General features: G+C 39.5%; 1 protein-coding gene and 1 non-coding gene across 5 annotated transcripts in view; both read right to left on the reverse strand.

Moving 5' to 3' along the window:
- Positions 1–2,130: 2,130 nt before the first annotated feature.
- NIPAL2 (NIPA like domain containing 2) overlaps positions 2,131–22,055 on the reverse strand; it is a 112,238-nt gene continuing 92,313 nt past the window's right edge. For 2 of the 4 annotated variants that reach the window (XM_034966407.3, XM_034966406.3), the window contains 5 exons: positions 17,401–17,536; positions 15,399–15,487; positions 8,243–8,306; positions 7,029–7,123; positions 2,131–5,393 (listed from right to left, as the gene is read on the reverse strand). In XM_034966407.3, coding sequence (XP_034822298.2) covers positions 5,281–5,393; positions 7,029–7,123; positions 8,243–8,306; positions 15,399–15,487; positions 17,401–17,536 — 497 coding nt within the window. In that variant the 3' untranslated portion in view covers positions 2,131–5,280. The remainder of the gene's footprint in view (positions 5,394–7,028; positions 7,124–8,242; positions 8,307–15,398; positions 15,488–17,400; positions 17,537–22,055) is intronic. The other 2 variants (XM_034966408.3, XM_034966409.3) reach the window with 2 other exon arrangements.
- On the reverse strand, positions 4,505–4,609 carry LOC112440723 (U6 spliceosomal RNA). Its single transcript, XR_003028742.1, has one exon. It is a non-coding gene; the product is annotated as a U6 spliceosomal RNA (small nuclear RNA).

Raw genomic sequence — 22,055 nt, forward strand, 5'->3', positions numbered from 1 at the left:
GTCCTTCCAAGATGATATCTATTTATCTGCTTGTCCAACCAAGTAGACGAATAGGCGAATAAACTGTGGTACATCCAGGCAATGGAATACTATTCAGCACTCAAAAGAAATGGGCAACTAAGTGTAAATAGCCATGGAGGAACCTTAAATCCATGTTACTAAGTGAAAGAAGCCAATTTGAAAAAGCTACATATTATGATTTCAACATATGACATTCCTGAAAAGGCAAAACTCTGGAGACAGTAAAAAGATCAGTGGTTGCCAGGGCCTGCAGGGATGGAGGGATGACTAGGCAGAGCACAGAGGGTTTTTGAAACTGATCTGTATGATACTATCATGATGGGTACATGTCACCATACACTTGTCCAAACCCGTAGAATGTATAACAGCAAGAGTGAACCCTAACGTAAACTAGGGAGTTTGGGTGATAATGATGTGCCAATGTAGGCTCATTGATTGTAACAAATGTACCACTCTGGTGGGGGATGTTGCTAATAGGAGAGGCTGTGCATGTGAAGGGGCAGGAAGCAGATGGCAATTCTCTGTACCTTCTGCTCAATTTTGCTGTGACCTAAAGCTACTCTACAAAATAAAGTCTATTAAAAAAATGCATGTTACATTGAAAATTGTAGGTGATCAATTATATTTGAGTGAATTAATGAACATTTGCTAAGATTGAGTCATGTGGTAATTGAGCTAGCAGTCTATAATCAGGCAAATAACCCAGGCTTTGAGTCCCTGGGTCAAGAGTTCTTGAGTTGATTCATCTCCTTGTTCATGCACAGTGTTTAGAAGGTTTAGGTGAGGTGCTTTGGATAGAGGGAGTAGAGCCCAAGCCTCAGAACATTTCTGAGATTGGTTTTCAAATTAGAACCATGAGGGAAAGGCTTGAAAGTGGGATGCGTGCACACTGGATGGATTTGTTCATGTTTGGATAGCAGCAGCTCAAATGTGCAAAGTGGCTTCGGTCCATGCTTGCTGGTCCCACCAGGAATGGAGGGCTCTTTCTTGGCTATGCACTTGTCAGCTCCCTGGGAAGGAGATTCTTTCCTGGAACATGGAGACTATCTGACATCTTGTCTGGAACTCCATGAAACTCTTGGCAGCACCTGGCCCAGCAGGGTGCACCCCAAAACACCACATTTATTTGATATTGGGATTGATATTTCTCTTTTACATTGTGGTTGGGACTCATTAACTCTCAATAAGGACCAACATTAAAGGAAGAGTTTCCTCCCTCTCAGGAAAAAAAAAAAAAAAGCTTCCTTGGATGGGCCACAGCTCCTGTAACTGATTTGCTCTTCTGGCACAGGACATCATGTTGTGTGGTACCCTGAGGCTGGTGAGAAAGGGAACAGACTCAAAAATTCCTGGGTGGGAAGGCTGTTCCCTGCATTTACCACAATTGCTAAAATGCTAGGTTTAATAGCTCAAGGCTGGTCTATATTTGCATGGAAACTGTGTATGTGTGGAATTTTATTTTATTTTTTTACTTCAAGATGGTCATAATAAGAGCCAGACTTTTGATGAGTCTAACGATTAGAAGCAGCCTCTAAATTCCCCATACAATCACGTTGGATTCAATTTTGAGATTTTATTCTAATAGTTCAAAATGTGTGGTGTTTATCTAGCAACCTCACTAAAGGACTCACATTCACTGGTGCCAAACATGTGCATTAGCCTTGCAGCCGCCCAGTGCAAAGACTGCCTCTATAACCAGCCACAGAGTTTAAGTAAAGCAGTCTGGAAGAGTGTTGGGAAGGTTCATGTCAGTAACTGCTATATTTATGTCCATCATATCACTGTTAAATTGGCAAGCACTGAGGCAGCCTTCAGCATGGCTGAGTGCGTACATTCACCATTCCTGGATGAGTTGCGTGCTTGGAAACAGCAGCACAAAGAGGGTGCTTGGCTTAGGGAACTTGACTTGACATTTCTATCTCTTTGAGTCATGTCCACCATTACACCTGCGTCCTTTGGAGCCAAACTTACACATTACCACCATTACTCTTTCATAGCACTGAAATTGTACTCATCTATGAAATCTGCCTTTCTCTTTCTTACATTGCCACAGAACAGAATCTCTAGGAGTGTGTGGGGTATTGAAGAGGGGGAAGAATACATTCTGGGTCACTGCTTGAGAAATTTTTTTATTGTATTTGTTTTCAAGTGATTCTGGTAACCAAAGTATTACAGTTACAGGGCAAGCAAACATTTAAGCCAAAAAACAATCATATGGCAAAGGCCTCTGCTTTAATCTACTACATGAGAGGTCATTGTTACTCATTTCCAAAGCTGTTATAGACTTGGAATGTGGAATTGGAGAGGCTTTTCGAATGTAGTTAGTGGTGTTCACAAAAGAACCACTGCCTTTCAACTTGGACCCTAAGAATGAACTTATCACTTCCATTTAGAACTTATATAAGCAAAAATATCTGAAGGCAAATATCAAGCCATGTTTCCACACTCCCAAAGTATCTCATTTTTCATGAGCCATGAGTTTCACTTTTTAAACTCCTTCCCTGAATGCCCAATCAACAGGAAAGAAGCTGCAGAGCAAGGGCAGAATAGTCTAGACCAGGTGTTGGGAACTATAGCTCACAGACTGGCCACTTGTTTTTGTTTGTTTGTTTGTTTGTTTTTGAGACAGTCTTACTCTATCGCCCAGGCTGGAGTGCAATGGCATGATCTCGGCTCACTGCAACCTCCACCTCCCGGGTTCAAGTGATTCTCCTGCCTCAGCCTCCCAGGTAGCTGGGACTCCAGGCACCCACCATCACGCCTGGCTAATTTTTGTACTTTTAGTAGAGATGGGGTTTCACTATGTTGACCAGGCTGGTCCCAAACTCCTAACCTCAGATGATCTGTCAGCCTCAGCCTCCCAGAGTGCTGGGATTATAGGCATGAGCCACCATGCCTGGCCTGTAAATAAAGTTTTACTGGAACACAGCCATGCTCTTCTGTTTACATCTTGTCTATGGCTGCTTTAGTGCTACAATGGCAGAGTTGGGTAGTTGGGACAGACACCATGTCTGTCTGTTGGTACAGACAACACAAACTCCAAAATATGTACTCTGTGGGTCTTTACTGAAAACTTTGCCGACCCTTGGTCTAGACAAATAGTCAGATGAGCTAACAGTTGGCTAAAGGTCCTCAACTCACAATGCCAAGAGAAGGACTGAGTTGGCTTTAGTTGTTGTCATGCACTGTGTAATTTAAAAAATCTTACAAGCCAGTACAACTAAAACTCCTATTTACCTTACTTTGGAGCAACAATATGGAAAGTAAAACTAGGTCTGAATATATTTTATATGTTACCTGGACTTCTAAAACATTGTTGATTGCTTAAATGTGCATAAGTCAATGTCATTTCTCAAAACGTTTAATAGATGCAACTGTTGGCGGCTGCTAAAGTACTGGTGTTATGCTTGTGCCTGTGTGAAATTCTACAGTGCTGAAAACCTCATGCACTCTAGCTATGAATGCAGGTCTACTTGAAGCAAAACTCTTCAACCTAATTGTTTTCTCAATCTTTGAAACCAGTTTTAAGAGTCACCAGAAATCTGTAGTTTAAGGCACCAGATACATTTCTTGGCTGAGCCTTGTAGTACCAATATGCTGGACCAATTCGGTAAAATACACCATAAATTATGACTGCTTCATCTGAATGCATGGGACACTTGCTACAATGGCGGGAATTATTACCAGGAGTTTAGGAGCCAGACATGGGTTCTGTATTTTTCATACATTGGTGATCAATTCAAATCTCTTTCCTTTGCAGCCAGGTTTGGTCAGTCTGGCCAGGAGTGCAGATTATGACAAAGAACAAAGCTAAAAGACCTGAGCCATTAAGGTTACAGTCTCAATACCACCGAGTTAAACAACCTATTTAAATGCAAGACTATTGATTGGAATGATATTGGACAGACATGTCAGAAGTGATCTGAAGGCTTTGAAATGTCATTAAGGGTAGGACTTATTGTTGGATGTTGGCTGCAGCGAAGGCTACCTCTTTTCTTCTCCTTTAAATATTAGGTAGATCATAAATAACAGATATTATTATGGATTCTACCTGCAAATGTGTCTTAGCAGATATGTGATGAATTGGAGTGGAAAAGCCATTCAGGAAACAGGAGGACTTGGGCTTCCTCTTGAAGCTCAGGTTTGACCACTGGGTTGTTTTCTATGTCTACAGGTTTAAATGGCTGAAATTCAGTTCTCTAATCACAACTCTCCTTTTATCTAGAAGAATTTACAAAGCTTGAGATAATGACTTTGGGAAGAAATGATGTGTAGTGAAACTATCACTAAGAATTTAAATGTGATTTTTTAGACTTATATGGAGAATAAGACATATAAATCCACTTGATAAATTATAAGATCTATAAAAAAGACATAGGATATTAAATTTTTCTTCAGTTTCAAGTATGATAGAATCATACAGCTGAAGAAAACATCACCATTCTATATTTTTATTAAAAAATAAACAAACATTAGTCCTACTTTTTGTCTCTAACGCTTCATGAATTTATGTGTCAGCCTTGTGCAGGGGCTGTGCTAATCTTCTCTGCATTGTTCCTATTTTAGTACATGGGCTACTGAAACAAGCAGAGTCCTACTTCTTAAACTTCCTCTTTCTTACATGTAAAAAGCCCACCAGTCAAGGTCTTTTAATTTTGGTGTACACCATCACTGAATGCCATTTATAAATTCTAATTTTAAAGAGACCCTTAATTTTCAGAGGAGGACTTTGATAGCATTAGTTTTCAGAAAAGATGACTTGCAATTCTAATTTAGGACTTGAAAGGTGAGATTTTTATAGGGAGGCTTATAAAAGGTGTCTTAGAAAAAAAATGAGCGCTCTCAAACCTTTCTTTTGGGAGTGAGGTTGTGGGGCTGAAGTGACTTTTTAAAGTGAAGCAACTGACACTACCCGTGGGAGAAGCCACCTATGCGACCTGTGGCCAAACCGCAAATGTATGTTTCTGTGCAACATTCCTGCTAGAGCAGCCGGGCTCTGAGTAAGGTGTAGCTGGCTAGATAATCACTAGGGAGAGGTCCAGGGTGTGGGGAACACTCCAAATCACATTCCATGGAAATATTAGACTGTCAGAGCTTAGGAAGTCCCCGATTGTCCATAGACGCTGAGGTGGGGGAAAGGACTGAAATGAATGCTAGCACATGTCAGCTTATAAAAGAGCTGCTGACACAAATTGAACATGTGCAATTTTTTAAAAAGGTGGTATCGAATAACAGGCCAACAGCCATCCCTCTCAGCATTTAGACCTCTTTCTTCTCTCCACTTTGGCTCTTTGTTGAGTCACTTCCATCAGGCAAAGTTCCATAGGATAAGCTACGTGAATCTGGTTGTATTTTGTCCGACATTTGTTTCCCTGTGGAGATAATAATCATAGAGAATCTTTTGAGGTCTTACAGAAAAATAAGTCTTAATAATTTCTCCTCAATCTAGGCCACATTTTATCACCTCTCTTTTATACTATGTGGGCACTCTCTAAAGAGAAGAGATGAATATCAAGGAAGAAAAGGCCCTTGAAACGCCATGTCTGTAGCTATGTGATAGCGAATTGTCTGTGTCAGAGCCACTATCCCCACCCCACAGGATCTACATGCTGGCCATGGAAATCAGGTGGGTTTAGTCTGGAGATTCACATGAAGCATTCACTCATCTCCAAGTCTTTCTCTCTGGGGTTGTGTCTTCTTTTCCACGTCGAATGCGTATAACAACATAGAAAAATAGCCTTTGATAGTGACTTCTAAAGCTACTACGGAGCCTATGCACTGGGCTTTGTGAAATAAAAAATAGAGTTAAAAATAATCAGGCTCAGCACAGTGGCTCACACCTATCATCCCAGCACATTGGGAGGCCGAGGCAGGCGAATCACTTGAGGTCAGGAATTCGAGACCAGCCTGGCCAACATGGTGAAAACCCGTCTCTGCTAAAAATACAAAAATTAGCCGGGCATGGTGGTGCCTACTTGGGAGGCTGAGACACGAGAATCACTTGAACCCGGGAGGGGGAGGCTGCAGTAAGCTGAGATTGTGCCACTGCACTCCAGCCTGGGCAACAGAGCAAGACTCCATCTCAAAAAAAAAAAAAAGTCAAACTTTATTTCCTATCAAAGAACCTCTAACCATATAAGGCTTCTATCACACGCACCTTTGCCACTGATGCCAATTCTTTCATTGACTGCTCCCAGCAGATAAGATGGCTCGAATGGCAAAGAGAACACAGCATTCATTGCATGGGGCCATATTTCTCAGTCTTAGGGATGAGACTTCCCTAGTTTTTGCTTCACAGGCATGATGCTAACAGAATGGTGGAGAAAGCTGTGAGAATATCTCCACTCCTGCCTGGAAACCTATAGGTCCCCCTACATCCCCAGTAAGGCTGGAGAGTGCTGAGGGCGGGTGGACAGGGGAAGAGGTGACACAGCAGACAGTTTCCTTTGTCCTGGACTTGGCTTTTGTTGTCTACATGACTAGGCGAGTTATTTCTCAGTGAGAGTGAGAACGGGAAAGAGTGTTTGCTCTCTGGGTAGGCGGGGTGAGGAAGGGGGAAGAAACTACTCATGTTTTGGTGACTGTCCTGAGCCACAGTGCACAGGCCACCTCAGGCTTCCCCCAAGACATGCTCCTTAGCTGCCTACCCTTTGTCCTTGGATGTTCCTTCAAGGCTCTCAAAGTGGCAGGGGTCTGCTGCTGGTAGTCATTGCTACTCTTTTCTCTACCCTTTTCCAATTTAAGGAAACCCAAAAAGGAAATCCTCCAAATCACCCAAATCGAGGAAACATGGTCAGTTCTTTTATATCCCCAGTTCTGTGCAAAACTGACATTCAATAAATTATTAGTAACATTTACACTGAAAATAGCACCTTTGGTTTCATTATTAAATGTACATTTTTTAGGGTAAGAATTATGTTTTATATTAACTTACCACCCAAAATAATACCAATAATTATTCATTTATAAGGATCAAATTTTCCACTATAAAGAATATATGATTTTACCAGGAATATTTCCAAAATCAATATAAGACTGTTGCAGATGTTCCTTTTCTCGATTTCTTGTGACCAAAAATACACCAAGGAATGACAGAAAACACCTGTAAGGATAATATTAATAAAGAATACAAGAACACTGAAACAGACTCATGGTATTAAATAACTGAGCTCCATATTCTACATGATGACATAAATCCCATTGGTTTTGTTCATCCAGTTTCTCATGGTAAGCTTCCTAGTACTTGTCTTAATTAGCACAGCCAATAGTTCTACCCAGAACCAAGACTTGGGCAGATTCCAGTAGATCTCTGGCCCAGGTTTTTACCATCTGAGGGCTAACTCAGGCTCAAAACCCTTTGGGACACCCTGTCTCATTTTCTGCCCATGCACGCCCAGATCCATTTCTGGCATGTGACACAAGAGAAAAAATAATTTATTCTTTAATTTTCTAAGAAATCTAGTTTTCCTTGGCCATAAGAGTAGTCATAATTTCCAGACCTCAGAAGTTTGGCCTTGCCCAATTATCTTATGAAATTGAATTTTCAAGATAGATGGCTTCCTACACCGAAAATAGCCTAGGCTCAAGTTTGCATAACAAAGATCATGCTGACTACTAGATCAAGGAGCAGCTAAACATTTAATGAAGTGCCTCATGGAGTCGTGGAAGCTCCTATACACTGGCGATATATTGTCAAAGTTCTGCTCTCTGTTTGCAAGCAATGCTAGCAATGATGCCCACCAAATCTCTAGGGAGAGCTCAAGCTGCACACTCTTAACACAAGAAAGGGATGCTACCAACCTGATATTATCATGACTAAAGCAAGGGATCTGCCCATCTTGGCCTTTTATTTTGGGCGACCCTAGAGGATCATGATTCTCTAATTTAGATCTAATCTAGGGGTTCCCAAGAGCGAAGTAGGTCTGATACAGTACAGAAAGGTCGTGGAGTAACTACAAGGGCCAGTGGATGTATCTTGTCTTTGGCCTGGAATTGGAAATCCCCAATGTTTCAGAACTGCAGAGATATACCTAAGTCACAAAGCCAAAGACACTGAGCCCTGTTTAGGGCCTTAAGTTAAAAAATATGTTTCTTTTAGGAGCTCAGGAAACTGATGTTTCTTATATTATTTTCCAATTTTCTATACCTCCGGTACAATGCCGAAAATCCTATGTAAAAGTAATAGAATTTCACATGCTTTACCTCTGAGACATTTACTCACCCAAAAAGATATATAAATACAGTGAGAAAAGCAGCACCAAGGAATTCCTGATAAAATATGATACCTGTAACACAGGAAAAGAAGACAAAATTGATTTTGAAGTAAGGTTATTTATAATAGCTAAATATTGTTTGTAAAATTATGTTAATATGTTATTTTTTCAAAGTAAATTTAGTCATCCTTAAAATGCACATTCAGCAGTTTAGTTTAAGAAAATTTGCATGCCACACATTCTGAATTATTCCAAAAAGAACATAGATTTGTAGATCTGATATAATTATCATTATTATAAAATAAACATAATTGACATATATTTGCAAGCAGAAATTTCTCATCCAGCCCAGGATTGCCCAACTGGAACATACAAGAAAACAGCACTCTAGCAACTATTCCCCACCTGCAGTTTTAGGTCAGGGGTCAGCCAGCCTGGCCTGAGAGTCTGGGTAGACTCTGGGGCCTCTGACATGGCAGGTCCACCTCAGGCCAGCTGCTGCCACCCATGCTGTCACTCGGGGAGATGCCCAGTGATCTGTTGGTCTGGCCACATGGCGACTCAAGTGCCGAAGCACACTCTAGCAGCTGAAGTGCTACCTTAGCTCTACTTCCCACTGCCAAGCCCCCTCTCATCTTCTTCTGGTCTTCCAAAGGTAAACAAGGACGCATCATCTACTTTGATGAACTTTGCTTCTCTCCCTCTTGGTCTCAATGATTTCTTCTGTAAAGTTCCAAAGCCTTCATAGAGTTTCTGTTAAGATATCTTTAAGTTATATGTTGCCTGGAATTAATTTTTTGTGTGTGTGGTGTTATCCTTGCTAGCCAGCCAACAAATATTTATTGAACGTCTGCTGTGTGTCAGCCACATTGGAGCAATGACAAGACAGAGACCTATCCTCAAGGAGCTTTCTCATTCTTCACCTTATCTCTTTACCTAGGGAATGAACTTCTTACAGGAAGAAGCCATGTCCAGTTCTAATGAATATTTGTTGAATAAATGAAACTTTCTGAAGCACACTCCAGGTTATTACATACTTCCTTATAATCATTTTAATGTTTTCATGTTATTTTAAACTGATATACCATAATATTCATTTCTTTAAGGGCAATTCAAGTTGGTTCTACATCTTTTTTCTTTTTTTTTCAATTTTTTTTCTTCAGTAAAGCAGCAATGTACTTCTTCGTACAGGTGTATCTTGGAGATATGTGGGTTTGGTTCCAGACCACATCACAATAAAGCTAATCTCTCAATAAAGCAAGTCACACTAAATTTTTGCTTTCCCAGTGTACATAAAAGTTATGTTTACACTATACTATAGTTTATCAAATGTGCAATAGCATTATGTCTAAAAAAAGTACATACCTTAATTAAAATACTTTATTGCTAAAAATGCTAATGATCATCTGAGCCTGCAGTGAGTCCTATCTTTTTGCTAGTTGTAGGGACTTGCCTCAGTGTTGATGGTTGCTGATTGATCAGGGTGGTGGTTGCTGAAGGTTGGGGTGGCTGTGGCAACTTCTTAAGATAAGACAATAATGAAGTTTGCCACATCGATTAACTCTTTCATGAAAGATTTCTTTGTAGCATGCCATGCTGTTTGACAGCATTTGACTTGCAGTAGAAATTCTTTCAAAATCTCTACTTAATCTTCTCGAACACAGCTGCTGCTTTATCAACTAAGTTACTGAAATATTCTAAATCCTTTGTTTTCATTTCAACAATGTTCCTAGCATCTTCACCAAGAGTAGTTTCCACTTCAAGAAACCACTTTGTTTGCTCTTTTATAGCAACTCCTCATCCATTAAAGTTTGATTATGAAGTTGTAGCAGTTCAGTCACATCTTCAGGCTCCACTTCTAATTCTAGTTCTTTTCCTATTTCCATCACATCTGCAGTTACTGCCTTCTCTGAAGTCTTGAACCTTTCAAAATCATCCAGGAGGGTTAGAATAGACTTCTTCCAAACTCCTGTTAATGTGCATATTTTAGCCTCCTCCCATGAATCACAAAAGTTCTTAATGACATCAAGAAAATCAGAAAGTTTTCAATTTACTTTGCTAAGATCAATCGGCAGAATCATTATCTATGACGGCTACAGCCTTACAAAATGTATTTCTTAAATAATAAGACTTGAAAGTCAAAATTACTCATTGATCCATGGGCTGCAGAATGAATGTTGTGTTAGCAGGCATGAAAACAACATTCATCTCCTTGTACATCTCCACAAGAGCTCTTGGGTGATCAGGTTCATTGACAATAAGCAGTAATATTTTGAAAGGAATCTTTTTCCTGGTCAGTAGGTCTCAACAGTGGGTTTAAAATATTCAGTAACCCATGCCATAAACAGATGTGTTGTTATCCAGGCTTAGTTGTTTCATTTAAAGAGTGCAGGCAGAGTAGATTTAGCATAATTCTTAAGGGCCCTACGGTTTTCAGAATGGTTAATAAGCATTGGCTTCAAATTAAAGTGCCCAGCTGCATTATTCCTCACAAGAGAGTCAGCCTGTCCTTTGAAGCTTTGAAATCAGACATTTACTTCTCCTCTTTAGCCATGAAAGTCCTAGATGGTGTCTTCTTCTAATAGAAGGTGGTTTTGTCTACATTGAAAATCTGTATTTTAGTGTAGCCACCTTCATCAATGATCTTAGCTAGATGTTCCGGACAACTTGCTGCAGCTTTTACATCAGCACTTGCTGCTTCATCTTGTATTTATGATATGAGGATGGCTTCTTTCCTTAAACCTCATCAACCAACCTCTGATAGCTTCAAACTTTTCTTCTGTCATTTCTTCACCTCTCTTAGCCTTCATAGAATGAAAAGAGTTACAGCCTTGCTCCGGTTTAGGCGTTGGCTTAAGGGAATGTTGTGACTGGTTTGATCTGTCCAGACCACTCAAACTTCCTTTATATCAGTGATAAGGTTGCTTTACTTTCTTATCATTCATGTGATCACTGGAGTAGCATGTTAAATTTCCTTCAAAAAGTTTTTTTCTTTTTCTTTTTCTTTTTCTTTTCTTTTTTTTTTTTTTGAGACAGAGTTTCACTCTTGTTGCCCAGGCTGGAGTGCAATGGTGCCATCTTGGCTCACTGCAACCTCCGCCTCCTGGGTTCAAGCAATTCTCCTGCCTCAGCTTCCCAAGTAGCTGGGATTACAGTCATGTGCCACCATGCCCAGCTAATTTTGTATTTTTAGTAGAGACAGGGTTTCTCTGTGTTGGTCAGGCTGGTCTCGAACTCCCAACCTCAGGTGATCCGCCCGCCTCAGCCTCCCAAAGTGCTGGGATTACAGACATGAGACACTGCGCCCAGCCCAAAAACTTTTTTCTTTTGCATTCACAACTTGGCTAAATGTTTGGTGCAGAAGGTCTACCTTTCAGCCTATCTTGGCTTTTGACATGCCTTCCTCACTAAGCTTAATTGTTTCTAGCTTTTGACTTAAGGGAAGGATTGTGGGATGCTTCCTTTCATCTGAACAGTTACAGGCCATTGTAGGGTTATTATATTTAATAATATAGCCAGATTTCAATATTATTGTGTCTCAGGGAATAAGGAGGCCCAAGGGGAAGGAGAGAGATGTGGGAACAGCTGGTCAGTGGAGCATCAGAACACATACATTTATTGATAAGTTGGCAGTCTTACACAGGTGCAGTTTGTGGTGTCTCAAAACAATTATGGTAGTAGCATTAAAGATCACTGATCACAGATCACCATAACAGATATAATAATAACAAACTTGAAATAATGCAAGAATTACCAAAACGTGACACAGAGATATGAAGTGAGGACATGCTGTTGGAAAAATTATTCCAACAGACTTGTTCGATGCAGGATTATCACAAACCTTCAATTTGTAAAAAATGCAATATCTGCAGAGCACAATAAAATGAGGTATGCCTCATCAACACATTTTCCCAGGTATTTTATGAATTTTTATGGGGTTTTTTAGAAGTGGAATTTCTGTTTCTAGAGATTTTCTTGGTCCTCCAAGAAAATCTTTATTTATTTATTTTTAACTTTTATTTATTTAGAGATAGGGTCCTGCTCCGTCACCCAGGCTGGAGAGTAGTGGCGTGATTATAGCTTACTGTAACCTTGAACTTCTAGGTCGAACAATCCTACCGCCTCAGCCTCCTGAGTAGCTGGGACTAAAGGTGTGCACTGCCACACCTGGCTATTTTTTCCCAATTTAGAAACGTTGTAGTAAAATATACATAACATAAAATTTACCATCTTGATCTTTTGTTTTCAGTGTATAGTTCAGTAGTGATAAGTAGGTTCATACTGTTTTGCAACCAATTTCCAGAACTTTTTCATCTTGCAAAACTAAAATTCTATTCCCATTATACAACTCATTTCCTCCTCCCCGCAGCCATCATTCTACTTTTGTTTCCATAAATCTCACTACTCTAGATATCGCATATAAGTGGAATCATAGAATATTTTTATTTTTGTGACTGGCTTATTTCACTTACCATAATGTTCTCAAGGTTCATCTATGTTGTAGCATGTGTTATAATTTCCTTCCTTTTAAAAGCTGAATATATTCCATTGTATATATATACCACATTTTGTTTATTTATTCATCTGTTGATGGACATCTGGGTTGCTTCTACCTTCTGTCTATTGTGAATAATGCTGCTATGAACATACATATACAAATGTCTTTTCAAGACCTTGCTTTTAATTCTCTTGCCTAGAAGTGAAATTACTAGATCATATGGTAATTCCATTTTTAATTTTTTGAGGAACTGCCACACTGTTTTCCATAATGGCTGCACCATTTACATCCCCACCAATGGTGTACAAAAGTTCCAGTTGACCCACATCCTCACCACCATTTGTTGTTTTCTCTTGTTAATAGCAGCCATCCTATTGGGTGTGAGATTATATCTCATTGTGGTTTGATTTGCATTTCCCTTATGATTAGAAGTGTTGAACATCTTTTCACATCTTTTGGCCATTTGTGTATCTTCTTTTCAAGAACATCTATTCAAGTTCTTTTCCCATTTTAAAATCAGGTTATTTGGGTTTTTGTTGTTGACTTGTAGAATCAAAGAGTAGAAATATTGTTAAGGCTTTTGATAAAAACTGCAAAACTCAGTTCTAGGAGGGTGGCGGCATGTTACCTAGCCCATAAGAGTGCCTGTGATACTGTAGCCTTATCAGCATTGGATATTGCAATAAAAAGAACAAACAAAACTTGACTAATTAGTAGGCAAAATACGGTCTCATCTTAATTGTAAGCTATGCTTTCTCATGGAGGCAGAGAGGAGAAGTAGTTGGCAAGCTCCACCACCATTCCACTCACCAGTAACATCAGAGGGACTCTTATGACTCCCAAAAGGTCTTGCCATCCCGCCGACTCATCAATTACTCTGTATGCTGAGTATTAAGACCCAGCCCTGTTGGTCCTCCTAGAAAATCTTTATTTATTTATTTTTAACTTTTATTTTTTTAGAGATGGGGTCCTGCTGTGTCACCGAGGCTTGAGAGCAGTGGTGTGACTATAGCTCACTGTAACCTCGAACTTCTGGGTTCAAGCGATCCTCCTGCCTTAGCCTCCTGAGTAGCTGGGAATACAGGTACGTGCCACCATACCTGGGTGATTTTCCCCCTAATTTGTTAGAGATGACATCTTGCTATGTTCCCAGGCTGCAGAAAATCTTCTGATCAGGGCAACTATATTCTTTATGCACATTAATATTAACTATCAGGCTTATGTCATTTCTATGTCTCTTTTTGGCCTATTTTCCTTTTCCAATAATTCTAAGACACATCAATATGCAATCTTTTCTTAATTTATTAAACTAGCTTAAAATACTAAAAAATTAGATGTCATGGGATAGAATATTTTCTTTAAATATTAAGTTTCAATTTTGGGAAACAGAAAATGCATTAATTACTTTAAAGAACTACCCACTGACAGTCACATTGTTTTCCATAAAATGAAAAAAAAAATGTGCCAGTTAGGAAACAGACAATCCTCAATTACTCCCCCAAATACATAAACTTTACATTGAGAAATGAACTCTCAAGATCAAGAAGGTGGTAAATACATCAAATAAGCCAATGAATGAGGGCATACCAGTACCAAATATAGAAATGGTATACTCGAATCAACTGTTTTTGGTTTGGACCGAGTTTCAAATTTATACTTTTAGTTTTAATGCTATCATGCCTGTCATATTTTAAAAAATGGTCCATACTAATAAAAGAACTGCAATAGTAGAAAAATAGAGGCCAGAATAGCAAAGGCAGTAGTTTCTATTCTTGTCTCTCAGGCTTGCCCTGGAACATTGAATTCAGTTTTGGATTGTACTCTCTGATCGAGCTGGTGAGGGGCATATAGGGAAGAGTTAGTAGAATTGGGCATGTATGGCCCAGAGACAAGACTCAAGAGGACCTTTCAGTTGCTTTGATGATCAGAAGGGCTGATATAGCTTGGATATCTGTCCCCTCCAAATCATATGTTGAAATGTGATCCCCAAATGCTGGAGGTGGGGCCTAGAGGAAGGTGTTTGGGTCCTGAGGGTGGATCCTTCACGAATGGTTTGGTGTCCTCTGTCAGTACTGAGTTCATATGAGATCTGGTTGTTAAAGAGACTGGGACCTACCCCTCTCCCTCGCCCCATCTCTTGCTATGTGACATGTCTGTTCTCCCTTTGCCTTCTACCATGAGTAAAAGCTTCCTGAGGTCCTGACAAGAAGCAGATGCTGGCACCATGCTTCTGTACAGCCTGCAGAACCATGAGGCAAATAAACCTCTTTTAAAAATAAATTACTCCGTCTCAGGTATTCCTATATAGCAACACAAAATGGACTAATCCAAGGGCTGGCAAGGGAAAGACTCCAACAAGAACAAAGATGAGGGTCTTAAATTTGCAAGGAAACTCATTTCAGCTCCAATATAAGAAAACACTTTCTACTTAGAAATCTCCAGAGAATGAGAGTGATCCAAAGCAGGACTGAGCTGACCCAGGAGGCAGAGAGCATTCACACAAAGTAGAGGAACCTCTCCTGGAAGATTGTCATAGGGGAAATTCAGACACCAGGTGGAGGCAACACAGATCCTTACAACCTAAAGATTTCTGGATTCTCTCATTTACTCTGGGAGAAACTTCATTTATGCTTGGAATCACCTATGTATAGAAAACCAAAACTCACCTGCAATGATGGCACTGATTGTAAAGAAAATATGATTAACTGGCACCACTGTTGTTGTATTGTAGAGTTTCGTGGCTTGATTCAGGAACCTAGGGCAGAAGGCACTTACTGGAGCTTTGGCTTTAGGAGACATTCAGCAATAAGTTAACAATAACTTCAAGAAACACGTGTTCTTTAGCTACAACTACAAAGGGAAAGGAGGTGCAGTGAAAGGGCATTTCCAATCAGCAGTCATAGCTTATATGCATCTGATGTATGAGATCAGATGTCAGGTTTTATGGTCTGTTTAAACCAACAACAGTAACAATGAAAAGCAATTAATCATATTCCGAGGCCACAGAAGTTTGAGTTGGAAGCGATTCAAGCTGCTGGACCAGTATCACACTGGGCCTGATTCATTAGGATAGACCCCAGAATCTGTTAAATATCATATCTGGGGAATAGTAGAGCTATCCATTGACATGCCACGTGCCAAGAAAGAAGATGGAGAAGTAAAGGAATGTTTAATGTTTCAAAAACAATGCTCAGTGCTCCAGCTGCAGAGCACATGTGGGAGCTCAGCTTCTCATTCTGGCCACCAACACAAATGCAGTTCCCACAACTGTGCTGTGCTGCCCTGCTAGGGACTAGATTGTTTTTTGAAGCAGTGAATTGCACTATCACCGGGGTGCCTTTAAAAAGCACTAATGCTTAGGTCCTACTCTAGAGAAACTGAAAAAAGTACTTTGTGGGTAGAGCCTGTGTGTGTGTGTGTGTGTGTGTGTGTGTGTACGTACACATATGTAGGTATACATAAATGCATGCATGTGCATGTATGCCTGCAAGTACATATACGTACAAAAGCCAGGTCATATACATGTATGTACATATGTATGTACAAAAACCAGGTCATTTTAATGGGCAACCAGGGCTGAGAACCACAGTCATACAGTGTGATGGGTGCAGGAGACTGAGACAAGGGTGACAGGATGCAGTTTACCCCCAATTGTGTCTGCCTGTCAAATTTACAAAGTATGGTATGAAGATAATGCCACTAATCCCAAAAGATACTGTGGCAGTACCAATTAATTCAGAAGAAACAGATAAATGAGATAGCAAATGCAAGTATTAGAAACACAGGCTTATAAGGAGATGACAAACCAGTGACAAAACATTGGGTTTTTCCAGTAATTCTCCACAGACCTTGTAACAGGGCCTATCTTCAGCCCATAACAATTAGACGGTATTTCTCACACCTACAGAAGGAACCACTCTTGTACTGATTTTGAGCTCTGATTTCTTATCTGGGATGGTGCTTTTGCATAGCATTTTGGGGTGAACAGAAAACTTTCAGGTCAACTCAAGAAAGCCCAGCAGGCAAAGGCACAATCCCAATGTGAGAGATAGAGGGGAAGTGATTAGAGTTGACGGAGGTGGGGGCAGGGAAGAGCAGAAATTAAAAACGTTCCATGTCACCACTATTAGGCCTCAAGAGAAACATAAAACAATCATTCCGCAATCCCATGGATACAAAGGAAATTCTGGCCAAAGATGCAAAATTTTGGGGAAAGGATTTCCCTCCCGGCCAAATGTCTGGTTTCGTCCTTCTCTGGGCAATTAGTGAGCATGAGCTAAGAAATGAAGGTGAAGGGTTCATGTGTGTCCTATATTTAGAATGAAAGCCTGGATGTGGACCTGCCCCTTTGATTTATTGCTAATGACAACCTGTGTACCACGGATATTAATTACAAGCAGAAGAGCATCAGGAAAGTATCAAAGTGCACTTAGCTGGGTTAAGGCTGCGCTTTAGAACTCACAAGACATGAAGGCAACGCTTCATAAAAACTCATTATTGGATGCAAAGGAGGAAGCAAGGCATGTTGGCTGAGGACAAGCTACAGGCCCTTCACCCTTAGAAATCAGTTGTATCTCATTTTAATTATCATCTGAAGCCAGTAAAGATTAATGCCCAGAGAAGCACCGGAATGTTGAAAGATTAGTGAGTATGCAGAAGCTAACTTACTTGACTTGGAAAACACAAGATGCTATCATGATGATAAACATGATATAGAAAATGGGGTAAGTTAGTTGCATTTTATCCATCATAGAAAAAGTGATCATGCCTGAGACGGCCTTTACTGAAATAACAGTCAATGAGGCTGAAAAAGAAAACAAAAAACACAAATAAAGAACATATTTCAGATTGAATTAACAAATATCTTAAGCTTATGTAGTAGAGTAGCAAATATACCAATTATGGTTTAAGAATGAACACAGTTGTGAGAGGTGTAGGAAGGGATGTGACATTAGTAAGCAGTGGCCTTGTTGCTCGAGCCGTGCTGGATATCAAATTTGCTTAAATCAGCTAAAGATCTGCTGTGTGACTGTGTGTTTTTTTTTTTTTTTATCTGTGGAGCAAGATGCTTCTTTTCCATCCCTAACTGTTGAAAGAATGCTGTGGAGGTTATAATTACTAGTAGATGGGAAAGGCAAAAACAATGGAGGGAGGAGATAAGAAAAGTCAGATTGTCCATGTGACATTAATGAGAAAATAACTATTAAACTATACTGAAAATTTAAAAACCAAGTAGATGAGAAGACTGGAAAGTGAAATGCAACTCACTTCTTGAGTTTACTTAGAGTTGTACTAAGTCATTGGTTCTCAGCCTTTTGGCTAAAATCAAGTGAGTTGTACTAAGTCTATATATGAGCCCTTTTGTTAGGAGACACCTAGAAGTTTCATTAAGCATATTTTTGACAATGACAATAATTGGAAGCAGGAGCAGAGTCGAGTATTCATTTCTCAGGGTGGACCATCAATTTAAGGTTTACATAAGCAATAGCTATTTATGTTCTATGCTAAAGAGGAACTCATCCCTTATGAGAACAAACTTTTCATAGGTTCCAAACAGCAATTAAGAAAAAGTAACTTGATAAGGTTATATCACTATGAAAGTAATGGAGCATTTTCTGGCAACATCATCTTTCTGTAAGGAAGAAAAGAATACTTTCTGTCTTATGTCCCTCGAAGTTACTGTTGCAAATAATTCCATAATTTAGCTAAAACTCACTGAAAGTTCAAAAATAATTTTTACATGAAATAAAAAAACTATAAGTCAAAGGCAATGCAAAGGAGAAATACTCCTTTTGTTGCTGTTGATCTACTTGATCATAATATATCTGAGTTTCCTTCATTTTATTTGAAGAGGTATTTTATGTATGTGTGTGTGTGTGTGTGTGTGTATATATATATATGTATGTATGTATTTGAAATATATATATATTTAAAACAGCAAGTGGTGGCCAGCCAAGAAAAGCCTCCCATAATATCCTTTTCCGAAAACTGAAAATATACTTTAACTTGAAGGGTACTAGGGCACACTTCCAAATTAGGCATTTTCTTTTAGTTAAAAATCATAATTGGCCGGGCGCGGTGGCTCACACCAGTAATCCCAGCACTTTGGGAGGCCGAGGCGGGCGGATCATGAGGTCAGGAGATCGAGACCATCCTGGCTAGCACAGTGAAACCCTGTCTCTACTAAAAATACAAAAAATTAGCTGGGCGTGGTGGCGGATGCCTGTATTCCCAGCTACTCGGGAGGCTGAGGCAGGAGAATGGCGTGAACCCAGGAGGCGGAGTTCGCAGAGGGCCTCTGCACTCCAGCCCGGGTGACAGACCGAGACTCTGTCTCAAAAAAAAAAAAAAAAAAAAGGAAAAAAAAATCATAATTGACAGAGGAGATCAGGTGATAAATTCTAAAAACAAACCCCACTTCTCAACAAAGAGGCCCTTACAATCAGGTCTTTCTCCATCTTAAGATGTCTTTTGACCTGATTCTTTTACATATTTCCTACTGATTATGCCAGTAGCCACATCTTAGCTAAACTAGGCATTTTAAATATCTGTAGAGATCTGTGTGTCACTTGATGGTTTAAGTTTGTAGGTTAGCTCTTGAGGGACCTTGATTTCCTTCTAAACACTGCCTGAAATTAGAACACAGTGTGATTATGATCTTGTGGTCTGAACAGCCAGGTTTCCCAACGGGACAATTAATGGAGAAGGAGTTGAACGTACTGTTCCATTAGCCTCAGAACCTCAGAACTGCAAAGGACCTTAAAGGTCATCTGATTTAACCACTATCTGATTTTATATTATACTTAAACACAAGACAAAGACAAAACTAGAATTCTCTGTTATTGATAGCTAAACAAACTATCAATTTCTGTAGCCAATCATTACATTTTCAAAGCATGCACAATTGTCAACTGATTAATCACTATTTTAACCTGTAAATTATTTCTAGGCTGGTGTTGAGTACTTCTAAGTATTTTTGGGGGGTGGTTGATGAGGACAGGTGGAAATACATAATTGTAATGCAGTGTTCTTCTAACATTATACTTAAAAATAGAAGGTACTTAGGTAAGCACAGAAAAAAAGACGAGAATAAACTACATCAAGATATTGTCAGTGGTTATCTCTAGCACTGGGATAATGAATTAACTTTAAATTCATTTAAAAAATCTACAAAAGTAAACATATTCATTTAAAAATTTTTGGAAAATGTGGGAAAGCCTGGAAAGGAAAATTAAAATTACCTGTAGTTTCAGCACTCACCTCAAATCATTTTTGACATTTGGACATGTTGTTATTTTCCTATCTATAAGTATGAATAGGTTACAATATGTGAATCATAAGGTATATGCTACTTAGGAGCTTATTTTCCAAGTATATACCGCTTAGGAACCTATTTACCTAAAGTATTTTCTATTCCATTAAGTATTCTCCTAAAGCATGAATTTGTATGAATTTATTTTGGCAATTCCCTATTTTTGGATATTTAGATTGTATCCATTTTTTTTAACCATTAAAAACGGGGCTGTGATGAATATTCTTGAACGTAAGTCTTTGTTTATCACTCTGCCTATTTCCTTAGGAAAACCACCAAAGGGGAATTCCTGACTACAGCCACTGTAAAGGCTCGTGAAATATACTAGCAAACTGCCTTCCAGAGAGTACCAGTCACACTCTGTTGTACAGTGCTCAATTGCACAGATTTTTATATTTTTCTTTGTATCTTTCTCTATTTTCTTAATTGTCAATAATTACCATGTATATTTTCATCATTAGAACACCACCATTTTTCCTAAACATGTGCTGACCTGTTTTTGAAATTTGGCCCTCTCAATTCCCTCTTAGATTTTCATCAATATACCTCCTTTCAAAAATTTTCCTAGGTTGCCATCAACATTTCCTTATGAGAGCCATACACATTTTATTTATTAATTTGTCTCTGATAACCAAAGCATTCCATGGATAGAGAAGGACTTCCTGGCCTTCCTGGTTTCCTGATCAACCCAGAGGCATTAGAGTACTTTTTTTTTTGATGTGGAGTTTCGCTCTTGTGGCCCAGGCTGGAGTGCAATGGTGTGATCTTGGCTCACTGCAATCTCCGCCTCGTGGGTTCAAATAATTGTCCTGCCTCAGCCTCCTGAGTAGCTGAGATTACAGGCACCCACAACCACACCTGGCTAATTTTTGTATTTTTAGTAGAGCTGGGGTTTCACCATGTTGGCCAGGCTGGTCTCAAACTCCTGACCTTAGGTGATCCACCTGCCATGGCCTCCCAAAGTGCTGGGATTACAGGTGTGAGCCATCACACCAGGCCTGGAGTCCTTTAAGAATGATCACCACTACTGGCAAAGTGGGCCACTCGCCAGAAGCCGGGTTTCTTTCTTCTGACTACCCTCACTTGCTATTTTCTTTTTTTTAATTCCATTTTTTATCAATCACACAAGCAATATCATGTACTTTGTTACGTCTCATGGATACAACATGACTTTCATAATTACTTTTTTAAAACGTACTAATGCTCATTTACAATATTCAAGATGAGCACACAGTGCAGAGTGAGCATCTTGGTTCTCATTTCTTGCTGTAATGAGAACACTTCTGGTATTTCACCAACAAGTTCTTTATCAGGAGTGCATATGAAACTTGATGAACTATATTAATGAATTTCTTAAAGAATCCTTCTTTCATTCCCATAGTTAATTAAATTCAAATGTTTACTGTGTGATTACTGTGCTCAATTCTACTTAAAGAATATATACTGTAAATAATAGACATGCTCTAATCTGGCCAGGAAGGGGGGCTCATAACAGCATATAAACATATAAGTAGAATATGTAAGTGCAAATTGTTGTAAATGTTACAGAGAAGAACCAGTTTTATTAAGACCACTTGGGCCAGGTGTGGTGGCCCATGCCTGTAATCCTAGCACTTTGGGAAGGTGAGGCAGGAGGATTGCTTGAGCCTAGGAGTTTGCGACCAGCCCGGGCAACATGGGGATACGCTGTCTCTCCAAAAAAAAAAAAAAAAAAAAAAAAAAAAAAATTAGCCAGCCATGATGCCACGCACCTGTAGTCCCAGCTACTCAGGAGGCTGAGGTAGGAGGATCACTTGAGGCTGGGAGTTTGAAGCCGCAGTGAGCTATGATTGTGCCACTACACTTCAGATTGGGTGACAGAGCAAGGCTCTGTCTCAAAACAAAACAAAGACCATTTTGTCACTGAGAATGATTTGCTCTGTGTTTTATTTGCTAATTTTTTTTTTGGATTTTTGTATCAATATTTAGCAGTGATATTAGTTCATAGTGTTTTTTGTTTGTCCTATTTTGT

This window comes from Pan paniscus, chromosome 7, assembly GCF_029289425.2.
Source record: "Pan paniscus chromosome 7, NHGRI_mPanPan1-v2.0_pri, whole genome shotgun sequence".
NCBI classification, from domain to species: domain Eukaryota; kingdom Metazoa; phylum Chordata; class Mammalia; order Primates; family Hominidae; genus Pan; species Pan paniscus.